This window comes from Periplaneta americana, chromosome 8 (assembly GCF_040183065.1).
Source record: "Periplaneta americana isolate PAMFEO1 chromosome 8, P.americana_PAMFEO1_priV1, whole genome shotgun sequence".
NCBI classification, from domain to species: domain Eukaryota; kingdom Metazoa; phylum Arthropoda; class Insecta; order Blattodea; family Blattidae; genus Periplaneta; species Periplaneta americana.
The window spans coordinates 80,350,271-80,372,964 of record NC_091124.1 but is presented as its reverse complement, the minus strand read 5'-3'; the positions used below and the strand labels follow the sequence as shown (position 1 = coordinate 80,372,964).

Here is a 22,694-nt window from a genome sequence, read left to right as displayed (position 1 = left end):
TAGTATCGACTCTAATTTAGGTTTATTTTCATTGATAGTAGGATAAAATATTAGATAGGTAGATTAAGGACTAGGTTAATGACAGGAATTTCCTTTGAAATTAGTGCTGTGTTTCGTATAGGAATGGATTTAATTTATGTTTATGGTATGGAGATTGATATCCATCTTTAAATGAAACGTAAAATCCATAATGGTGTCTGTTATTTCGCATCCAACTGAAAAGGGATAGTAGATTTAGATAGTATGTACATTGGCATCAAGATCACAAATGATTAAATGAAATGTCTGCTATTCTATGTAGATTCGTTACACAAAAAAATAAATAAATAAAGAAGTAATCACCCTTTAGAAAAACAGGCATTATTTATTTAATTGAACAAAATAATTTTATAGAATATTTGTCAAAGAAACGGTTTACTATACGCTAATCTCAGGAGAAAAATAACACGTTTTATAGAAAAATAAATTAAATTTAAATTCTAGTTTTTTAAACAATTTTTTTTATAGATTTCATAGCAATAACTGTTGAATTCGACGACGTTGCTAACATATTGGCTTTAGAAATTTTAATTAAATACTTCATGAAATATAAAATCAAATGCCTCTTTGTCATGTAAATATTGCAAGTCTCCAAAATGGATGTAACATATCCGTAAAATTTTATATCTGATAAAGAACTTTTATTATGCTTCTTGTACGTATGTCCTATGTAAATATTTCTTTATATTGGCAGAAGTATTGATAAGTTCGTAGCGTACAAATAAATTTGTGTACATTTACGCCTGATGATAGTAGAAATTTTTCCCTCTGCAAATTAGTGTCTAATTTTGGATGACACTTGCAAGTTAAAAAATATGTATTTAAATATATATAAAAAATCTAACGGTATTATATTATATGTTTGTAAAGAAATAACTTTTACGGGGGACAATTCTGAAATTTGTAAATAAAGATGTATACATTTAAAACTTGTTAAATCTTATAGAAGTAAAAAAAAATCTTCTGTTCGAAAATTAGAAATGTATTTTTCGACAATAATTTATTACAAAAAATCTTTGCGAAAAATTCTGCCTATTGATACAGTGTTAATGCATTCGACGTGTAATGAACGGCATCAAAACTTCATAAATTCGTTCTCATAATGACCGTTGCTCCTTCGAATAGGTTTTAAATAAAATTTATAAATAACCGACAAACTATTTACGGGATCTTTAGTTCTGAAATCAAATTCATCAGAAAATCACACATAAAATTACAACTGGCCGTAATTGTCAATAGGAGTTTCATAACATACGGAGAGGAAGATTTCCTACCTTACGGCAGACATCGCGTTTCTCGGCGCCTCGATTCGACGCCACGCGCCGCCGTCGTCTGTTCGTCCGTCCACAACACGAGTCGCGGAGACTTGAACTGAACGCGGGGTTGCAGCATCCGACAGGGACGCTCTGTGGAGCCACCACATACTTGCGCAGAAACCTCCAGCCTCCCTCCGCGGGAACATCTCTGCAATTAATGAAGTGATACGCCATGATGACAATTCAACATGCATACTTCATTCTGTTATATAAACAAAACATCTGGAACAGCAAGACAGACTTGTTTATGTCAAATGATGTAAAGATCCTATTTAATCTCAGCCATTCTACTAACTTTGCAACGATGAATATTTTCAACAAGTCATAAGGATATTGGTACTTTGTATTTCATTTTTGGTTCCTGATCAGGTAAAGTAGGAGCTATGTGTACAATACTTTAAGAGAGGAGGTCAATAATACTAAAAAAAAAAGCAATTCACTACCATCTGCACCATAACCATAAATATCAACGCAGCCACCATGAACCAATTGCCAATAAGACCTTGAGAACTTATCCACAATGGCTGAAGTTTTTGCTACGTAAGGTCTGAAGAAGTCCATCCAACATAAGAACCTCTCAAAGGGGAGTCTGTACTGCCATCCTATCAATGTAAAGCAGAGTAATAAAAGATAAAGACCGTAATTTTAGCCCGTTACATGCAATAATACTTGAGGAATAACCCCTAAAAATTTCAAATGTGTATCTTATGTAAGATCTGAGAAAAGTGTACCTAAATTAGATGAAATTTACATTGCTGGGATAGGCAGTACAGACTCCCCTTCATGAACAAATATTTCTTATTCCGTTCATGTGTTCCGGCTAAAACTGCCCAGAAACGCAATGTTCGGTTCTACAATCGGTCGTACAATTGCACTTAGTTCGATGATTCGAACGATAATTGCAACGTCTGTAGCGTTGTAGTACAACCTGCAGAACGTCGCGGTCGATTTGGAAGTACGGAGCTTCTATAAAGTCTGTTACACTACCGGTATATCGAACGACATGTTTCAACGTGTAGAGGTTGTTATTTGCCGTGGATTACATTTGCGCCAAGCAATGTCTTATATTGGTCACAAAAGCGCCAAATGACCACATAACGAAAGTGCCATTGGCAATACTACAAAAGCGCCACCATCTGTATACCTTCATACTTTGGTAACAATGATTAACGGTTTACTTTACTGAATGTGCTCAGTTGTATCTCAGTGTATCAGTCTTGTGCGGAAATGAACTTCACCGTGGCTACCCTTAATAAAGTTGTGCCTTGTATAGTACGTGATGGTTTTAAGTGTAGAAAAATACGAGTGATGAGCTGTGGAGAAATATCATGGAGGTGCACTTTCAAAGCTTATTCAAGTAGATTGTAACCAACGATACCAAACAAGGAAATGGAGTACTTTAAAATAAAGGCGAAACCTACTATGCATTTTTAAAATAACTGCAGGTTTAATTTAAAAAATATATACATATTTTTGTTATTTATTCATTACTTTAACTTAGTAACTTTCAATTGGCATCATACAAAATTTTGTCCAATATTCTTCTCGGAAGATTAACTCCTTATGTAGATTAAATTTAATGAAGGATCATCAATGTGGTTTTAGGCGTAATAGATAGACCATTGATAAGATTTTTTGTATTCGACAGATATTGAAGAAAATATGGTAATATGAGAGCAGGGTACATTAGTTATTCATAGATTTCAAAAGTACATATTATTACTCGGATAAGGGAGAAGTATAATATTCTTATTGAATTTGTTATTTCCAAGAAACTAGTTCTATTAATTAAAATTTATCTCAGTGGAACATACAAGAGAGTCCGTATAGACCAGTTTCTGTCCGACTCTTTTCCAATTCACTGCGGGCTAAAGCAAGGAGATGCACTATCACCTTTACTTTTTAACTTTGTTCTAGAATAAGCCATTAGAAAAGTCCAGAAAACAGAAGGAATTGGAACTGAGCGGGTTACATCAGCTTCTTGTTTATGAGGATGACGTGAATATGTTAGGAGACAATCCACAAATGATTAGGGAAAAAACGGGAATTTTACCTGAAACAAGTAAAGGTTGGTTCACAATAAACCAGGAACGGAAACGACAACGAGAACGAGAACGAAATATTGTTAAAATAAATGTATTTAAATGTGAACATTCATAATTAACTATTGTGAATGCTCACATTTAAATACGTTTATTTTAACAATATTTCCGTTCTCGTTGTCGTTTTCGTTCCCAGTTTATTGTGAACTAGCCTTAAGGAGATAGGTGTTGAAAGGAGAAAATGGGAAATAAAAGAAGAACAAGGGAATTATAATGAGAACAAGGGAAAGACGAGGTAACCGGTGTAAGTACGAAGGGAAAAGAGGAAGAAAAGGATAACAAAAGGAAGATAAGATTAGTGGGATACAATATCAAGATAAGGAGAAGAGAGGAAAACAAGGGGAATAATAGGAATATACTGTAATAGTAACAAGGGTAGAACAAGGAGAATACAAGGCGATCAAAGTAAATACATAAAGAGGAGTAGGAGGAGAATATCAGAGAAAGAAATTGAATGGAAGGAGAAGAATGGGTAGGCAAAGAGAGCAATGTAAAGAGAACAAGAGAAATATTCTGAAAGCAATGGGAGTACAGTGATAACAAAGGGAAGACAAGGATAACAAGGGAAATACAATGAGAACAAGGGGAAGTCAATCAGAAAAAGGGAGATATAAGGAAAACAGGCAGTGAGGTTTTCATTTTTGTGAGACTGGAATTTCCCAAGTTAAGGCTGGTTCACAATAAACAGGGAAGGGAAATTACAACGAGAACGAGAACGAGAACGGAAATAACGTTAAAATAAATGTATTTAAATGTGAGGATTCACAATTAACTATTGTGAATGCTCACATTTAAATACATTTATTTTAACATTATATTCGATCTCGTTCTCGTTGTCCTTTCCGTTCTCAGTTTATTGTGAACCAGCCTTTACCTCCTGTACCTTGTGAGGAAAAAGACGTAGCCAAATCCCAACTAAGAAATCAGCCAAGCACGATTCCAATCTAAGCCCTGTCTCCGAGTACAGCTCGCCAACCCCGAGGTCAAACCGGTGGCCGTACACGATATGAGGCACACACAGACACAGTTTCTAAAAGGACGGGTAAATATCCCACTCCCTAACGAGCGTCCAACCTATGTTCGCTGTGTGTCTAATTAGCAACTGTACTTCTTAAGCCATAGCGCAACGCAGACTTTACCCACCAACAACTCACTCAATCTCTGCAATTTGAACAGCACCGTTGCTTTCCTTCTCCCATTTCACAGTTCAAATGTTTGTTTCGTTATATTACATTAAGATAGTAAGTAGTCCCTTACAACTGCCGAGGTTAACCACAAAGTATAGTTAGCGTTATCCTGGTTACTTGCACACGTATACGCTTCTAGACGTTAGCTTAACTAGCAACGTGATTAAGTTCGACGTAGTATGACTCCCCAGTGCGTGGCTTCATACTAGCGCCCATGCGTTCCACACTCCGTCCTCTGTAACTGTGCAGAGGCCTGTGTAACCCCGAGGGATCTAAACATGGCATGGAATAAAAAAAGAGAGAGCTGCAGTGTTTTGGCAATATTCTTATTTGTACGCATTGAAATCTCACCGTCATAAATTACCACCGATCAACGTTCGGAATTTCAACGTTGTCCTAATCTTTCTACAGATATTTCCTGTGCCAATTTTATAATAGTACATTATGCAACGAGCCTATAATGGTAGTAATTAAGACGCGAGTATGTTTATGAAACGAGCGCAAGCGAGTTTCATAATTTTCATACGAACGTCTTAATTACCATTATAGTTAAGTTTCATACGACTTTTTATGCTCGACCATATTTCTAACTTGAAATTATTCATAAGTATTAATGTTATTCTTATCTGAGGAGAGGAACTGACCTTGTGCAATACCTCGTAAATTGTGAGATGTGCGCAGACGCGAAAGTATTGATTTTTTCCGAGAAACAAATGTCGACATTGACCTTGATATAATCTAGAGAGTAAAATAAACATTAATCTTCATATAACCTTGAAATTGAATTAGACATTGAAAAACGAGATGACAAATTGAATTTATTTGAATATTATTTACAATTAACGCTAATTATTATAGTATTAGAACTGACTTTATTTCAAATATAAGTGATTTATTGATTTATTGTTGCCATTCGATTGCATATCCGAGAATAATCGATACTTGCGCTTTCATATTGCTAAAATGGTAATTTCTGATTGGTGGAACACCTGAAATTTAATGAATATGTGTACTTTAATGAGGTCCATTAAAGGGCTGCTACCAGGTGTATAATTACTACATTTCGGCGTGTTCGAGCATAAAATATTTTTCGGCATATTCTGGCCAATATCAAGAACGGAAACTTTCTTTTTTTTCCTCTTATTTTCTGTTGGTTTTATGTGCGAGTAAGACTAATATGCGATATTTACACCGGCTCCAAAAACTATTAGCACAGTCTACTATATACAGTCGCGAAGCTCAATATGTAGTAAAAATGTAAACATGGGTAGTTGCCCACCACTAGGATCGCTACTATCGCCTCATCATCGCAGATCTCTCTCCTAGCAGCCGACAAAATATGTTACACTTTCGTTGTCGTGTTCTTTTGGAAAAATTAACACCTTCCTTCCATTATTGAAATATTAAATGCATAAAGTTAATTTATTATTTTAATGAAGTATATTAAATTCCAACATAAACTCGAAGATACCTGCAAGAAATAAGTTAATATAATTTTTGTTTGTGTAAAACGAATTGAAATTTACTATAATAGCTTCACTCATTCAAGATTATAACGATAATTAACTATGAAACCAATAAATATTAATTTGCATGTCTCTTTACAACAATAGTAATGGAAATATGAATTAATGGAGTAACTTACGTGTACCGGTACTTGTAGTGTAGGCTTACGTAGCTGACAAAGTGGGATGAGGTTAAGCAATAATAATCACACCAGAATTGGAAATAAAACGTGATCAATAAATTTTATTGTAACAGACTTTTTCTACGTCTCTAGTAAAGCAACAAATAAAAATAACAACAAAATTAACAGCTATAATTAAAAATATATCCCTTGAAGAAAAAAGTAGGCCTAAGCAATAATAATCCCACCAGAATTGAAAATAAAACGTGATCAATAAATTTCATTAAAACAAACTTAATTTTTCTACGTCTTTAGTAAAATAACACATAAAAATAATAACAAACTTAATAGCTACAATTAAAAATATATCCTCTGAAAAAAAAAGTAGTCCTAACCTTTATTTCTCTGGAAATTTAGCATTCTAAGTGACTGAACTTTAACTGGTATCTAATGTCCTTTCGGTTAGACTGAAACATTTCATTGTGAAATTTAAGGATATAATGTATTCTAACAGTCACAAAGAACTTCAAATTAACAGTTTTGTTTCTGCACAGCATTCTTGTGGAAACCCAGGAACCTTTCTGAATCTTTCGGAAATCGGAAAAAGGATAACTCTGGCCTCTTTCTCTTACTGTTGCTACAATTTATAGCACTACAAACGTCTCCTCCTTGTCCCATATTATTATTCCAATTATTATATTTTAGCCATTAACATTTTCATTATAACCAATAACGAACATTTCACAAGCATCAATGTGAAATACGCAACGAGCTAGCACTCGATAGAAATACGACACAGTCCAAAGTCGACCATGGACAGTCTATTGTTTCTAGTTGCTAACCGCTTGGAGCGCTTTATCACGAGATTTGCAAAAAAACACCTCAAGCTTCGCGACTGTATATAGTAGACTGTGCTATTAGCACACTCCAGTTTGTTGTAGTACTGGGAACAGGTTTCACGGTCTCGCTCGACCTTGAGTCCCCCACTTCCGCGCGCATAGCCGGCCGTGAAACCTGTTCTGCCCTATACTGTTCACCCAGTAGTACTGAGTCCAATTTAAGGCAATTGAAAAAGCAGGGTATATATATAAGGTAGTTAAACGATTTTAATTACGAAATAATTCAATTACACGATAAACAACCTTCCTAGAAATTAAAATATAGTATTACAAATACCAAAAAATTATTGGCACAGTGGCGCCATTATACGTTTCTGTCATTTAAAATGAATTAAACACAAGGTCATGTTTTTGTACCTTTATTAAGGGTTGTTGAGCAGTCATAAGTCTGGTGTGGTTACTGTCAACATGGGACCGAAGAAAGGTGAACATTCAACCTCTGTTCTAGATACACACACAAAGAAAAACTTACAGAGAGATAGGTAGAACAGTTACTAGAAGCTTCTCTACTGTGATGTCTACAATATATAAACACAGGGAACAAGAATGAACACGAAACAAGCAGACATCTAGTCGCCCATGAAAACTCACATATCGAGAGAAAAAAACCACCCTACATTTAGCCAGTATTGTCATGGCAATTTTTCTCTTAGCCATACGCCCCACACCTTGTTTTCTTCCGTGAAATATATGTTACTCTCTCTCTCTCTCTCTGACTGTCATTTAATGATGTTATTAATATTTAAAAAGTAAAGAAATTGTTTTTCTTTAAATTTTAATTGTACAACAAGTTTGATTTAAAGAATACACCATATAGCTCCACCGTAGATGCACACTTGTCTCAATGAATCTTGGAGTGTGTATTTGCAACACTTCTTGTTTTTCAACCATTTGAAATCATGGTCGCTAAAGCGTATTTTTCTTGTTAAATAAAAATATAACTTTTCTGTTGAGAAATTAGACTTCAGTGCGTAATTTCAAATTTACAAGTCAGTGACGTAGACATTAAGAGTCTGCAATGCTTGAACATGAAAAAGACAACTAAGACATTACAAACTTAGTCCTCATTCGCATGTGAAACTAATTTCAACATCTGTGCTAAAATCCTTAAACGGTTAAAACATGAAGGGCTGGTAGTAGAGGCCAGCGAATATTTAAAAAAAAGACACAACAAACACGAGAGGCCTCCTCCTACAGAGTGAACAACGGCAAATATCGAATTTCATCATACTCGACAAATTTGAATCGAACATAACGCCTGTAATAATTTACAACGCTAGTAGACACAACTATTGTTTTCAAAAATGTTATATAATGTTATTTTATTGTTCCCATTACTTGCTGAAATGTTGAAAGAGTGAGTACATTTTGCTTGGACCGAGCGTAAAAAGCTTTTGTTTTGCGTAATATGGACAGATAACACAGCCTGAAAGTACATCCATTTTAGAGAATTAGTATACAGTTGACTTCCATTCAGTGCAGTTCAGTTTTGTTCGTGGCAATGCAGTACACATCATAATATTTATAATGTGTATATTACGAATCGTGCAATAAATGACGTGCTATATTTAGAGCAATCGACAGCTCCAGCACTCATTATAAAGTAAGCCTATGAATAATGCATTTGTAGTGTAATGTATATTAAGTCGCGAGATTTTATTGTAAAAATCTGAAGCTCTCACTTAGTGTCGTGCATTACATGCGTTATTTTCGGTTCAAGTTTGTCGTGTATGGTAAGTTAGATATTCATCGATGTTCGCTCTGCAGAAGGCGGCCTATGTTTGTTCAGCCTCGTTATGAAAATATTCTCTGTCTTCCCCTCTAATCCCTTCATGCTTTAACTTCTGAAGGATTTTAACACATATCTTGCAGTTTGTTTTTAATATAGAATAAGACGAATTGTGTAATATCTTGATTGTCTCTTTCATGTTCGAATATTGCAGGATACTGCTCTCAATTACCGTTAAAATGGACTCCTGTTTGCCCATGCTAAAGAGTGCGGCAAAAAATCCTCCCTAATTTAAAGTTTAAATAAAGAACAGATGGATCAAAATAAGGAAACTGTATTAATATGAATTGTATCTAAACAGTGGGAAATTTAGGTTTACATGCGTTGCCATAGCGATATCAAATGACATGCGCAAAACAACAAGAATTGAATAGGACATGAATACACGGAATTAACATTCAATTAGTGCAAATTGTAATCTGTAACGAATTCCAACTATGCCGTGGACGGGTGAAGAACGTGCTTACGCTGTGGTATCGTTTCTGGTAAGTGGTAATTCCGTTGTCGCTGCTCAGATGTTTCCCGGACGCTTAATTTCTTCACGTGGAGACGTCCCCTGGCCAGCACGATCACAAGACCTTGCACCCTGCGATTTTTTTCTATGAGGGCATCTTAAGGCTGAGGTGTTCAAACATCGGCCGAGAACTTTGCCAGGCCTAAGAAATGCAATACAGGAAGAAATTGGTCTTATTCCTCACGAAATGCTAGTTAGAGTGATTCAGAATTTCCGAAGTCGCATTCAACAATGCATTGATAGTGAAGGACACCACTTGAGAGACATGTTCTTCAAAAAATGAAAAATTCCCACTGTTAAGATACCATTCATATTAATAAAGTTTCCTTATTTTGATCCATCTGTCTTTTATTTAAACTTTAAATTAGGGAGGATGTTTTGCCGCACCCTTAACTTTTCGAAAGACGTGTTATGGAGCAACTGGATAATACGCACGGTAGAGCAATGTCCGTGGTCGATTTTACTCGCTCGCCACTAGTCACCAGGCCGTACCGAGCTGTGTCAAACAAAAAACAATCGAAATAGTGGTAGTGAAATTTGGGACTATATTCTTAAATAAATCACTCCATTATACAAGTGCAAGGTTTATGTAGCACAACAGCGGTGTTTTGAATGCATTAAAAGGAAATACAGATGTAGTAAGATCTTAAAGTAGGTTATCACAACTAAATGAAGAGGAAAAAAGGTCTGTTTCACGGAATATCATTCAAATGACGGAAAGTAAATTTCCGGTTAATGTTCGTCAAAGCGTAAGTACGTTATGACCGCGTTGCCGTTTTATTTGTGGCCTAGAGAAAAATACCTAGCCTTTTACGAAAAAGAAATTTTAGGGGCCATGAAATTATTCACCGCTTTCATTATATTATTGTTTATCAATATTACGAAACAAAAACTGTCATAAAGGCCATGACCGACTATAAACATTGATACCAAAGAGATAAACCAATTCGGCCGTGATGATACAAAAGAAAATGCGACAGATATTTTAGTTCGAGGTAAAATGGATACTTTACAAGACATAGTGAAAAGTTTCGAGAAGGAAATGACAAAAAGGTACAATTCTTGCCTGTCTGCGCATGCGCAGACTTGATTAATAAAAACCTAAACTAACCAAACCTAACCTTCGTATATGCAAGGTGTGTAACCGGAGCAAGAAGGGATCTTCTTCATTTGATCTGCAACCTACACGCGAAAATAAATTCAAGTAAGAATCACGCTCCTACTGCATGAGAGGTCCGCGCATGCGCTACAGAAAGACTGTTTCTGTCCCAACCCTCTCATCTAAGCCACATAAACTACTCGCAATATTTACACAAATACACCTTGTCGCTAACATTGGTGCTATATCTCAGTAATGTTCAGAACGAAAGAGGTAGAGGAAAAAAAAAACAAATTTCTCATTCTGACGACGCCACACACCAACGTCATTTTCATATGTTGGCGACATTGTGTATTAACTTAAATTTGGTGGTAAACGTGACGGCACGGTTCAAAGCTACCGTGCTAATTCTCCAGTTTAGCGGAAAAATGCTCCTAAATTATTTCGCTGCAGGAAATATTAATACATTTCAAGTCTGTAATTAGGACACTGAAGCATTTGAAATATGGATGTAGAGAAAAATGTATGGTGTGAAATAGACAGACAGAATAAGAAAACGAAACAGTGTTAGAAAGAGTGGATGAAGGAAAAACAACGCTGAAACTGATCAGGAAGAGGAAAAGGAAGTGACCGAGTCACTGGCTAAGAAGAAACATTAAGATGCATGGATCGTATGCGGCGGAAAATAGAAAAGATTGGAGAATGCTGGGTTTGTAATGAAATATCTTGGCAGAACATTTAAGTGCGCTTAAATGCGACAGGCTCATGTCAGTAGATTTAGTGGCATGTAAAAGAACTCCTGCGGGACAAAATTCCGGCACATCCGGCGACGCTGATATAACCTCTGCAGTTGCGAGCATCGTTAAATAAAACATAACATTTAACATTTGGCAGAACACTACGAATAAATGAATGGATGGATTTAGGCCTAATTGTGCGGAAGTAGAACTGAGACTGTGCAACTGATACATACTTATGTAATAATAATAATAATAATAATAATAATAATAACAATAATAATAATAATAATAATAATAATGATTTATTTTAGCTGGCAGAGTTAAGGCCGTAAGGCCTTCTCTTCCACACAACCAGCAAAAAGTGTATATACATATGCATGAACTTACAAAGAATTCAACAATTTGATTTAGATGAGAGTTACATGTATACAAGAGTTATTTACGAATTAAACAACAAAATACTATGAACTATTAATTAAACACTGAAATAAACTGGGTAGCAGAATTAAACTAAAATACATAGAATGTTAATATATTTCAAATTATATTAGATAATAGAAAGAGATTATTATGAGACAATTTTGAAAATGCAGCACAATCAGGATGATGTCTAAAGAAAAAAAGCAACAGTGTAGTCAGTAATATTTTAAATCAGTATGATTGGAGTGAAATGCTAATAAGGTTATCTTTTAAGCTGTTCTTAAAGGTGTTTGTTGTCTTGCAGCCCCTAATACTTTGTGACAAGGAATTCCATTGACGCGAGGTGGATATTGTAAAAGATGAGGAATAACAAGATGTTCTATGAAGAGGTGTATTTAGCGTGCCACAGATAAGTGATCTGGTATTTATGTCGTGGTTAGAGTATAGATAAGAGAAACGAGACGAAAGGTATGTAAACGTAGTCTTGTAAATATTACGTAATATAACTTCCACTGTAGGCATGTAATAATATTGCAGTTTATGTCGAAAATGCCATTCTGGAAACACACCTTACCTTTATTTGTTTTAGGTAGTGCTTTGTGGTCCGAGATAATCTTTAATCGAACTTCACACGAACACACATAAATCAAATGTAGAACATTTCACTTTTGCACTCACAATTAAAACAAAATACGAAATATCCGCTCTTTAACAAACCGCACTTTCAAACGACACGAAAAACACTGAAAAAAATTCTCCCCCACCCTACATATATAATAGCATTCCAATTGACATAATCCCTCTAGGAGGAATTACTGTAGAATGACCTCTCAGGCTTGGAAAGTCACTGTATCTGCAAAACAAGGTCACAGAATGTAACTCTGTTAGCGTGCAGTCCATTTTTCAAGAAATCAGAGACGAATGAGAAACAATGCAGCTAAACTTTAGTGATTGCATTATTACAATAAAGTAGTGTATGTAGGATGTGGGGATAGTTACACGTAATTATGTAGTAATCATCGGGTATCGAACACGGATCTCTTAGATGAAAATTCCTTTAACTAGTTGAGCTACAGATATCCCAAAAAATTTAATTATACATTTTACTTTCATAGACCATACATGTAAACGTAATATGTTTTTATTCAACCTATGGGCTACATACTTCCGCTGCAGAATATGAAGAACAGTAAACATGATACGAAAGCAGACATCCGCACAAAAAACAAACATCAAATGACTGCAACCGGAAGTTACGGCTAGAATTCTAGTAGGTAATAATAAAAATTCCCTCAAGGTGGCAGTATAATTGTAGGAGAGCAGTTAACCAGTTCAAGCGCTACATTCTAAACAACATTTTTCAATAGATGTTTAATTGATTTTCTATAGAATGGAATTATTCACGTGAAAATGTATTGTGAGCGAAATACGAAGAAACATTAGCCGAAATTAATTTATATAATAAAATGTTTAATCGCTCGGAGAGGGGGTGATTGAATTATTGTTTTGAGCATATGGAACTATTTCAAAATTTTGTGTACATTCTTCTGTAAATTTTATATTGATACACCAGACGTCCAGTATATATGTATAAAAAAATTTTAATTACTCTTTGTTAACACAATTTTTACAATTTTGTAAACAAATAAATAAATGAATAAATGCATGAATGAATAATTGCATAAATAAATATATTAATAAATAGGTATTTAAATATGTTAATACATTGATAATAGCTGAAACGTTCATTTCATTCATAGGATTTACCTTTTATTCGTCATCACGAATAATTATGGTTAGTTTTATTCGCCAGCAACGAATAAATCACAAAAATAAAAAGTAATATTTGTTATTCTTTATTAGGCCTAATGAATCATTTTGTTTATTTGCAATCATTATTCGTCAATCGAATAAATTTTTCCCAACACTGGCACACAGTCATTCATAAACAAAGCTGAGGGCATCAGTGGTGTGAATTTATTGTTCACATGGTGCTACATTATGTCTCTATCAAAGAGCTCAAGAAGGCGTACTCTACAGTTCTGTGAAGAGTGAGAAAAACAATTATGGTTTATTTAACGACGCTCGCAACTACAAAGCTTACATGAGCGTCGCCGGTGTGCCAGAATTTTGTCCCGCAGGAGTTCTTTTCCATGCCAGTAAATCTACTGACATGAGCCAGTCGCATTTAAGCACACTTAAATGCCATCGACCTGGGCAGGGATCGAACCCGCTACCTCGAGCACAGAAGGCCACCGCTATACCGACTACGCTACCGAGGCCGACGTGAAGAGTGAGAGGATGTTTTTTTTTTGCTAAGAAATTGAAATTGCGACATACCTACTGTGTTAAATGATTCTAGGAGTTTAAATGGCAAAATTTCAACGATAAATACTAAAAATCTACAATAATAACAAATTTATCAATGTAGCTGAAGAATATTATATATCTATTTATTATATCAGTGAGAAAACCTAATAAAGTTCATTTTAATCTTACATAGGCCTATAATAACAATGGATCTAAAAATAAATATATATTTTACAGATTTCACGAGAAAGCTATAATAATAATAATAATAATAATAATAATAATAATAATAATAATAATAATAATAATAACAATAATAATAATAATAATAATAATAATAATAATAATAATAATAATAATTTATTTTAGCTGGCAGGCCGTAAGGCCTTCTCTTCCACTCAACCAGCAAAAAGTGTACACTAAGGATACATAAAGTTGCGATACGACACACATCTATTATTTCATTAAGCATCAATGTGCTCGAAATCAACTTAACACGCAAGATGTACTTTATCCAATGCGTTAATATAATAAGAAGAAATCAACAATTATACTAATATTTTATACTCATTAATATATATCAGGGTTATTGCCACAATAATTCCGTAGTTATTTCATGTACAAATATGTCAAATAACTACTGTTTAAAGATTTTCAATTATTAAGAAACACATGTAACGTTAACCATTCTGTAACGTCAGTTTCATGTATGTTCTTAGATATAATATTACCATAATTTTTTCTACATATACATTTTATTGAAGCTAATATGATATAGAGATGGTCATAGTTGTTATATAGATGTGGTTATTGGTTTGTACTTAATGTTAAACTCGTTCTCTTCTAGCACTTAAGTACTTGCGAACTATTTTGTGACATTAGTACCATATAACACTGGGGTCAACATGACCCCCACGCGACTATTTATATGTTAAATAAATGTTCATATTAAAACATGTTGTCAGATGTAAACTTATAATATATCTGTACAAGTTACAAAAATAGAGAATGCAAACGTGGAAGGATCACAGTGTCGTATTCCCGAAAAATTTAGTTTTAAAGCAGAAGAATGGCAGAGGTGGATAGGTAGATATGAGAGGTTTAGGAAGTCAGTGAGATAATTAACAAACCTAATGAAGAACAAATTGATCACCTGATTTATACAATGGGAAATGAAACAGAAATAACATTTGGATCCTTTATCTTGAATTAAATAGTTGATGTATTCGTAACAGATTTATACAGATTATCAAAGAATTGTGACTTAGGTAATTTGAAAGAAGAATTCATACGAGATCGCATTATTGCGGGGATATTGGACAATAATTTATCACAAATCTTGCAGATGGATTCAACATTATCTTTAGCTGCATGTATATCTAAAGTTCAGGAAGCAAAGCAAATTAAAATGCAACAGTCGTTCATCCTCCCAGACAACACAGAAAGCAGATATGGCACTGATGAAAAAAGGGGGGAAAAGGTAGGCTACCCAACAAAAGTAACTATTTATTGTGGGTAAAAAATAGACACGAAGACAAACGGAAATGTCCAGCTCCATTCAGGGACTCCTAAAAATGTCATGCAAGAGGAAATTTTGTGGTTGTATGCCGCAAAAATATAGAGGAAGTATCAGCAGAGGTTGAGCAGGTAAATTACTATTTACAGACATTAAAAGCAGTTGATGTTGTATATAAACCATGCAAAATATGTGTTGAAGAGTCTCATAAGCCGGTGGAATTTAGAACTGACATAGGTACTGATGTAACTGTTTTATTTTGGAGGAATTTTCGAATTACTGATGTAGAGTTTCAGTTTGTACCCATTACTTTTTGAGGTTTAATGGAGTTTTCTACATACAAGCATTATCTAATAAAGGGGGGAATGTTTAATTGTAAACATTTTACAACATGATCGTCAAATGTAGATGGATTTATTGAGCAATATTACACATACAGATGTACTATATTAACAGAATTTTATCTTAAATCCAATGCACGGATCTTCTGACCGTACGTGGTTTATAAAAACAAGTCCTACATTTTAGATTTCACCCTCCTCACTTATGGTCAGATCCAACAACTCTCCAAAAGAACACACAGATTAAAATAAAAATGGCACAAACAAAACATATTATATAATATATCCTAATCTAAACAGGCATAAAAGTCTATAATTGAGTATCCCTTCGTCAGTTCGCATCACAAACTTCAACAGCTGAAGTTCTAATCTGTCTCGCCTTGAAGAGGAACAATCCAGTCTTTTGTTCGCATTCTCTATTCCCCATGAGGCGAAGACAGGCAAGGAAATTCCTATTCTGACTTTGCATCGAGGGTGGTAGATATTTTTTCCGGATATGTTCCGATTCGACATGCTGCAATAAAATGTGTCCAGGAGTCCTTTACTCCGCACAGTGGACAAAGGCGCTCTCCTTTTTATTGGCAATTTTATTACCCTTCCATGCCCCCAATCTTAGCCACGCTAAACCTGCTCTGCTGTCTTTGTTACAATAATTTATGTAGTCACACCTCCCCCAGTTAAGCATGAGATCTAATTGTAAATACAGTGAGAACTTTTCCGACCACTGGAGCTCAATCTCCTGCCTCTCGATATCAATGAAAACCAAAGTATACAAATCTACTAGAATTCTATGGAGTTTCGTGATTATTTAAATTTAAAGTTCTGGTTTTGTCATATATTTTTTGGACTTTTTTGTTACAATAATAGATTTACTGAAAGAATTGTTTGCAGTTGTATACAATTTTATTTATTGTGCCAACCGACTCTACCTCCATATAAGATATATGAGAGAAACGGAAGTATCTAGCACTAATTTCCGTAGCGTTGAGCATTATCACTGCATACCTAACTTGTGTTTAATGTGACAAAACACTGGGGTTTAATAATCATATATAAAAGTAAGTTGCATCATTTTTACAATTTTAGTGTAAGCCTAGCGAAATTCCTGAGCATCATAATGGAGATTGAAGAAATTATTTGACGTTCCTAACTGACAGGCCTATATTCGAACACTGAAAATAGTCCGAATTGTTGCTTTCAAGGACATGATCAGAAAAAATATAGGGGAGAGTTGGGTAGTATCGGACATCGGGTAATATCGGACAGTGCGTTTCTTTAATCTACCACGAGATGGTAGTACCTGAATAACATGGTTACGTTTCAGTATTCGACATCACATAAACGTAACCATGTCATTCAGGTACTATCATCTTGTGGTACATGAAAGAAACGAACTGTCCGTTATTACCCGACGTCCGATACTAACCAACTCTCCCCTACGACATGATGAGATATTTCATACTAATGGTAAGTGTTATATTTGATTACGTGGATGAACACTAGTTCCTGAACGGGCAGTTCGTTTTTTTTTTTTTGCTATGGCTCAACCATTGTCGAAGTACCGCCGGTTAAGGTTTCAATAGGAATCTCCTTATCACTGCAGAACATTTGTAACTATTTAATATGAACATCCGGTAATATGTGGGTACATACTAGAGTTGGGCAACACGATTCTTTTTCAGAATTCGATTCAAACGATTCAATCACACATTACGAATCGATTCTAACGATTCGTTCACGATTCTTCTCAGTCTGCGATTCCAACTTTTCTTTTGAATCGTCAACGAGTTCACGATTCTTCCCAGTCTGCGATTCCAACTATTCTTTTGAATCGTCGCAAGACACTTTCCTTTGCAAACCACGCGTAGAACAAAAACGTTCTACATCTCTCTCATAGATGGCATAAGAGGCGAGACATTGGATTGTCTCTTTCTCATTGGCTGGAACCATTCAGTATGAACTCCATTAGTCTACAAAATTACCCAAGATAATGTCTCTAAATTATAATTTATCAACTGAACCTTATTATGAAGTACATTTTTTGCATTACATCTCTATTTAACTATGCAAATTTCAGGTTTGTGTTCATTATTTTCCATACTTAACAAATGCAGTACATATTTTGATTTCACTCTCGCTCGGGAGCATTCGACACGGTTCGGAAATGTCCGTTGACAGGTTACATCAAACAACGAATAGAATCGTGGGTTACGATACCATGCCGATTCCTTCATATTCTTTTGAACGACGATTCGTTACGATTCGTTTGAACGACGATTCGTTACGATTCTTTTGAACGACGATTCGTTGATACCACGAATCGATTCTTACGATTCTTTATTATTAGTCGTTCGAATGAACGATTCGTTCACGAATCGACCCAACTCTAGTACATACTGACTTATTTTCTTCATATCGTCGTTGTTTTCTGCAATAACTCCTATGTGACATATTTTATCAATTTTCAGATTTTTGCTCTATTAAATAACTTAAATAGTGGTACAGCAATTAATAAAAGCTCGTATATGTAATTATATTTCTTTCTTTCGAAAATGTAAGAATTCACAATATCCTATGCACTACTGCCATAGCAGAATAAATGTGTTTTTTTCTTCCTTCTGAAAAATTTCATATTTTGCACATAGGAGTTATGGCAGGAACAACGACGATATAGGCTATACCTATAACTATATGTATGTAATAAATAAAGTTGACGCATATGTTTGAAGAAATTATACTGCTCCAAATAATGCTGAAATTCCACCTCCTTAGTGCTGTGAATAGCGTATGAACTTTCTCTTCAAGAGGTCCGTTGTTCAATGTTCTGCGGGGGAAATGGGAGACATTTATCTTTCTTCCACAGGACTGGTTGTTTGCCTATATGCCATATACTGTCGTAAGTTGTCTCAGCGATAACCCTGTGCCGTGCTAACTACATGACCATGGAATCCAAAAATGTCAAATATGCCAGTTCTACTTCGTTCGCAATGGCCGATATTAAAAAAATATTTATTTTTAACTAACTAATATAATTAAATATAAGCCTACTACTGGTCCCCACTATGAATTCACTTTTGTTATCTTCTACTTGCGTAATGTGTGGAAATAAATCTTGAATTGAATTTAAATGCGTGAAACAGTTTGCTGACTCCATCAGTCAGTGAACCGTTCAATCAGTAATGCAGTGTGCGCGGTTGAATCTCATTAATTACTGCGGAATTTAGTCATTCAGCCGGACAGGTAGACAGACAGATAGACTGCATGTGATATTAATGTGGGAAGTTTCCTGGCAACGTGTTCTGGCGATATGGTTAGACAAATGCGATTATCCCGTTACCCGCAACTTCGGAAAGTGGTTTAATCTTGCGAGGTGAGAGTGCAAGAGAGGAGATACTATATCTTAGGGCTTATAACGTCCCTGTAAGAGCGTATAGCCATGTATATGCCTGTATCAGTCCGAGTATGTCAACTAGTTAGTAGGCTATTGTTGAGTTCCTTTGAGGTGAAAGAGAAAGTATACATAAATAACCTTTCGATTTTGTTACAACTAAATACACATCTCTAGGGACCGGATTTTTATGTAATTACATATTATATTCCTTTCAACCTAACCGTATATAAATAACAAATCTTTGCGAATCTTGTAATTATCAATAATATATTAAAATTTCATACTACATATTTTTACATATTTACCCCACATTACATATTATGGCTTAATATTACATAAATCTACATATTTAGGGGTTTTATTAATTTTTACTTCTTTAAAAGGAAAAAGAAAACTGCTGCTGGGGAAGTCTACAATTTGAAATAAGCCTTTTTACCTACCCGAGAAAGGATATATTTCGGGACGAAACATAACATTTTAGTTCCAGGAAGTAAAAGAGGCACTCAACCCTTACCGCCCACTGCAAATATGAATGAACAAAAGGCAACCTTTCTCATACAACTACTCTGTATTGTAAAAATCAAGGAGGGAATAATCTCACACGCATAAGCGGACGACATAGTAGTAGGATCTAAAGACCTTACGAAGTTACAAGAAACAATAAGCATCATGGTAAAATGGTGCAATAAAAACAAATTTGATATGAATGTGGACAAGACAGAAATGATGATACTCAGAAACGGCGGAAGAGCACCAGAAACAGCAGAAATCGTCATGAAGAACAGAAAATTAAAAATTGTACCAGACTACAAATATCTAGGCTTAAAATTTCAAACCAGCGAAGATATTGATAATAAATATTTTCATGATTTCACATATTTTGGTACATATTTAGCTTATTTTTCTTACATAAATATGTACATATTTCACACCTTGATATTACATAAAAATCCGGTCCCCACACATCTCTTACTTCAATACATAAATAACACTGGTTAACAGCCATTTTGTATCTGGTAGTGTGATATGTCAATTTATATCAATTTTTGGTTGTAGAATCCGAAACGGCCTTAGAAATTGTCGTATCACTTAAGGGGTTTGAGATATTTTTACATTTTATATGGATTTGTTAATATTTTTACATTGCCAATGTCATTTTATTAAGGATACTGTATAATAAATCAGAATTATGATGGCTGAACTCTGTATTTGGATGTAATATATTTCTGTAGTGCTCGGGAAAATTGGCACAAGTCAAAAATGAAAGAAACTGTCTTCACACTAGTTTATGTCGATTTGATTTTCTTCTGTATGAATTATTGCAATGGGCGAAATACTTATGTCTCTTTTCCCAAGCGAGCAGATGTCCCGTAAGTTGTCAATAAATTAATAAGAAATGTTTGTGGAAACTGACTTATGCCACTTTTCCCAAGCACTGCAGAATTATACAAGTGAGTGTGCAAAAATCAAATTTGGACGGTCTTCCTGTACATGTAGAATCAATATTGTGACAATGGTTTTCATTGAAACGAAAGAAAGAAAGAAAAACATTTTCGTATCTAGATTACACGATAGCGTTTGAAGAAACTTTTAGTGTAGCTTTAAAATTTTAATTAAGTTAAAATTTTAAAATAAAGTGGCAAGAAGAGGAAACAGTATCGTAATTTTTTATGTTTTGTGCATTTCGAAAATTGCAGATTACCCGGAATAAGGTAGATTGCTTTTTTCAATGTCTATGTCCTGACAAGAAGATTAGAAGTGATACGTTTTATACAGCGTGGAGTGAAGCCTTAAGCATTTATCTTCCAGTGTTCTGAGAGATTTGTTGCCTAATTTTTAAAGTTCAATATAATTCTACGGGTGCATTTTAAAAAATGTCACTGACATGAGGAAAAATACTGAAAATATTCTGCTGGTTACAGTTAGGGCACAAATGCAGGTATAGGCCTATTATACTACACATCGGGTCTCTTCACATATATGTTACACCATAATCGTGTATGAAGTATGGTATAGTATACTATACCCTCAGGACTCATATACAGCAATGAAGAGTTGATGTAAGTATAATCTAAGAATGTATGTATGTATTGCGAGTAATTTTACGGCTGTCGCCGTCTCCCGCTTCTCAACTTCCAGGTACTCCGGTTTTGCCAATCACCCATTTGTATGCCCCTGCAGACCATATCCTCCTGAACCTCCTTGCTCCATTTTTTCATTGGTCTTCCTCTTCTCTTTTTTTCCAGGGGAGTCCAGTTGAAGACCTTATTAGGCCAGCAGTCGGCTGACATTCTCTGGAGATGCCCATACCATATCAGCCGTTTAGTTTCCACTGATTGTAAGATATCTCCTGATACCTGCATTATATTACGGACATCCTGATTCCTAATGTGGTCCATCCTCGAAATTTGACAACTACGGCGCCAGTAATCCATTTCTAGAGCCAACAATTTCTTCTTCATCCTATCTCTCATTTCCCAAGTTTCAGATCCATAGGACATATACTTTCTATTACAGTTTTTTATATACTTGTCTTAGTTTTCCTTGTTACCTTGTCATTCCACAGGAGTGTATTTAATTGTCTTATGGCCCGCTTTCTTTGACCAATCTTATTAATATCTTCATCACTTTTGGCCTGACTGTTGAGGGTAACACCCAAATATTTGAATGACTCAGAATTTTCTATTTGTGTATCTCCGGTATCTAAATTTACCTTGCTGCGACTACCCACAACCATGTATTTTGTTTTCTAGAAATTAATTGGTAGGCCCCCTTCCTTATAAGCCTCATTCAATTTACAAAATATATAGCTGGAATCTTCTTCATCTGCCGCTATCAGCACTTGATCATCAGCGAAATGAAGGCTATATAACGTATCTTCCCCAACTGGTACACCCATCTGACCACATTTCTTCCTCCACTGTTCCAAAATTGCTTGGAGATAAATCTTGAAAAGAGTTGGAGCAAGTGAGCATCCTTGGCGTAGGCTTTTGTAACTGCGAAGTCTTCTGATAAGTGGCTTCCTACCTTTACAACACTACTACATCCACAATATATACAACACTACTACATCCACAATATAATTTTTTAACCTCCCTTATATAGGTTTTCTTTATGTTCATTACTTCCAAAGTTTCCCAAAGTTTACCTAAAGGTAGAGTATCATACGCTTTCTGCAGATCTATAAATGTAAAATGGACCTCTCTGTCCCTCTCTACCTTCTTATCCATCAATTGTTTCAACGTGAATATCCCATCAATGCACGATCTTCAAGGTCTAAAGTCATTTTGTTCTTCTAAGTCTGTATATTACAATCTAAGAATTCATGGGTATATAATTCCTTACCCTCAAGAGTTACTAGTTACAAAGTTACAATTATGTTAGCCATTGGATCCGCAGTCGAG

The 22,694-nt window shown here is 34.9% G+C and overlaps 1 protein-coding gene across 1 annotated transcript in view; it reads right to left on the bottom strand.

Annotated features, from left to right (window-relative positions):
• The window catches only part of LOC138704227 (follicle-stimulating hormone receptor-like), a 1,032,731-nt gene that overhangs the window by 997,685 nt on the left and 12,352 nt on the right, over positions 1 to 22,694 (bottom strand). The window contains exon 2 of the mRNA XM_069832108.1: positions 1,314 to 1,503. Within this exon, the coding sequence (XP_069688209.1) occupies positions 1,314 to 1,503 (190 nt within the window). The remainder of the gene's footprint in view (positions 1 to 1,313; positions 1,504 to 22,694) is intronic.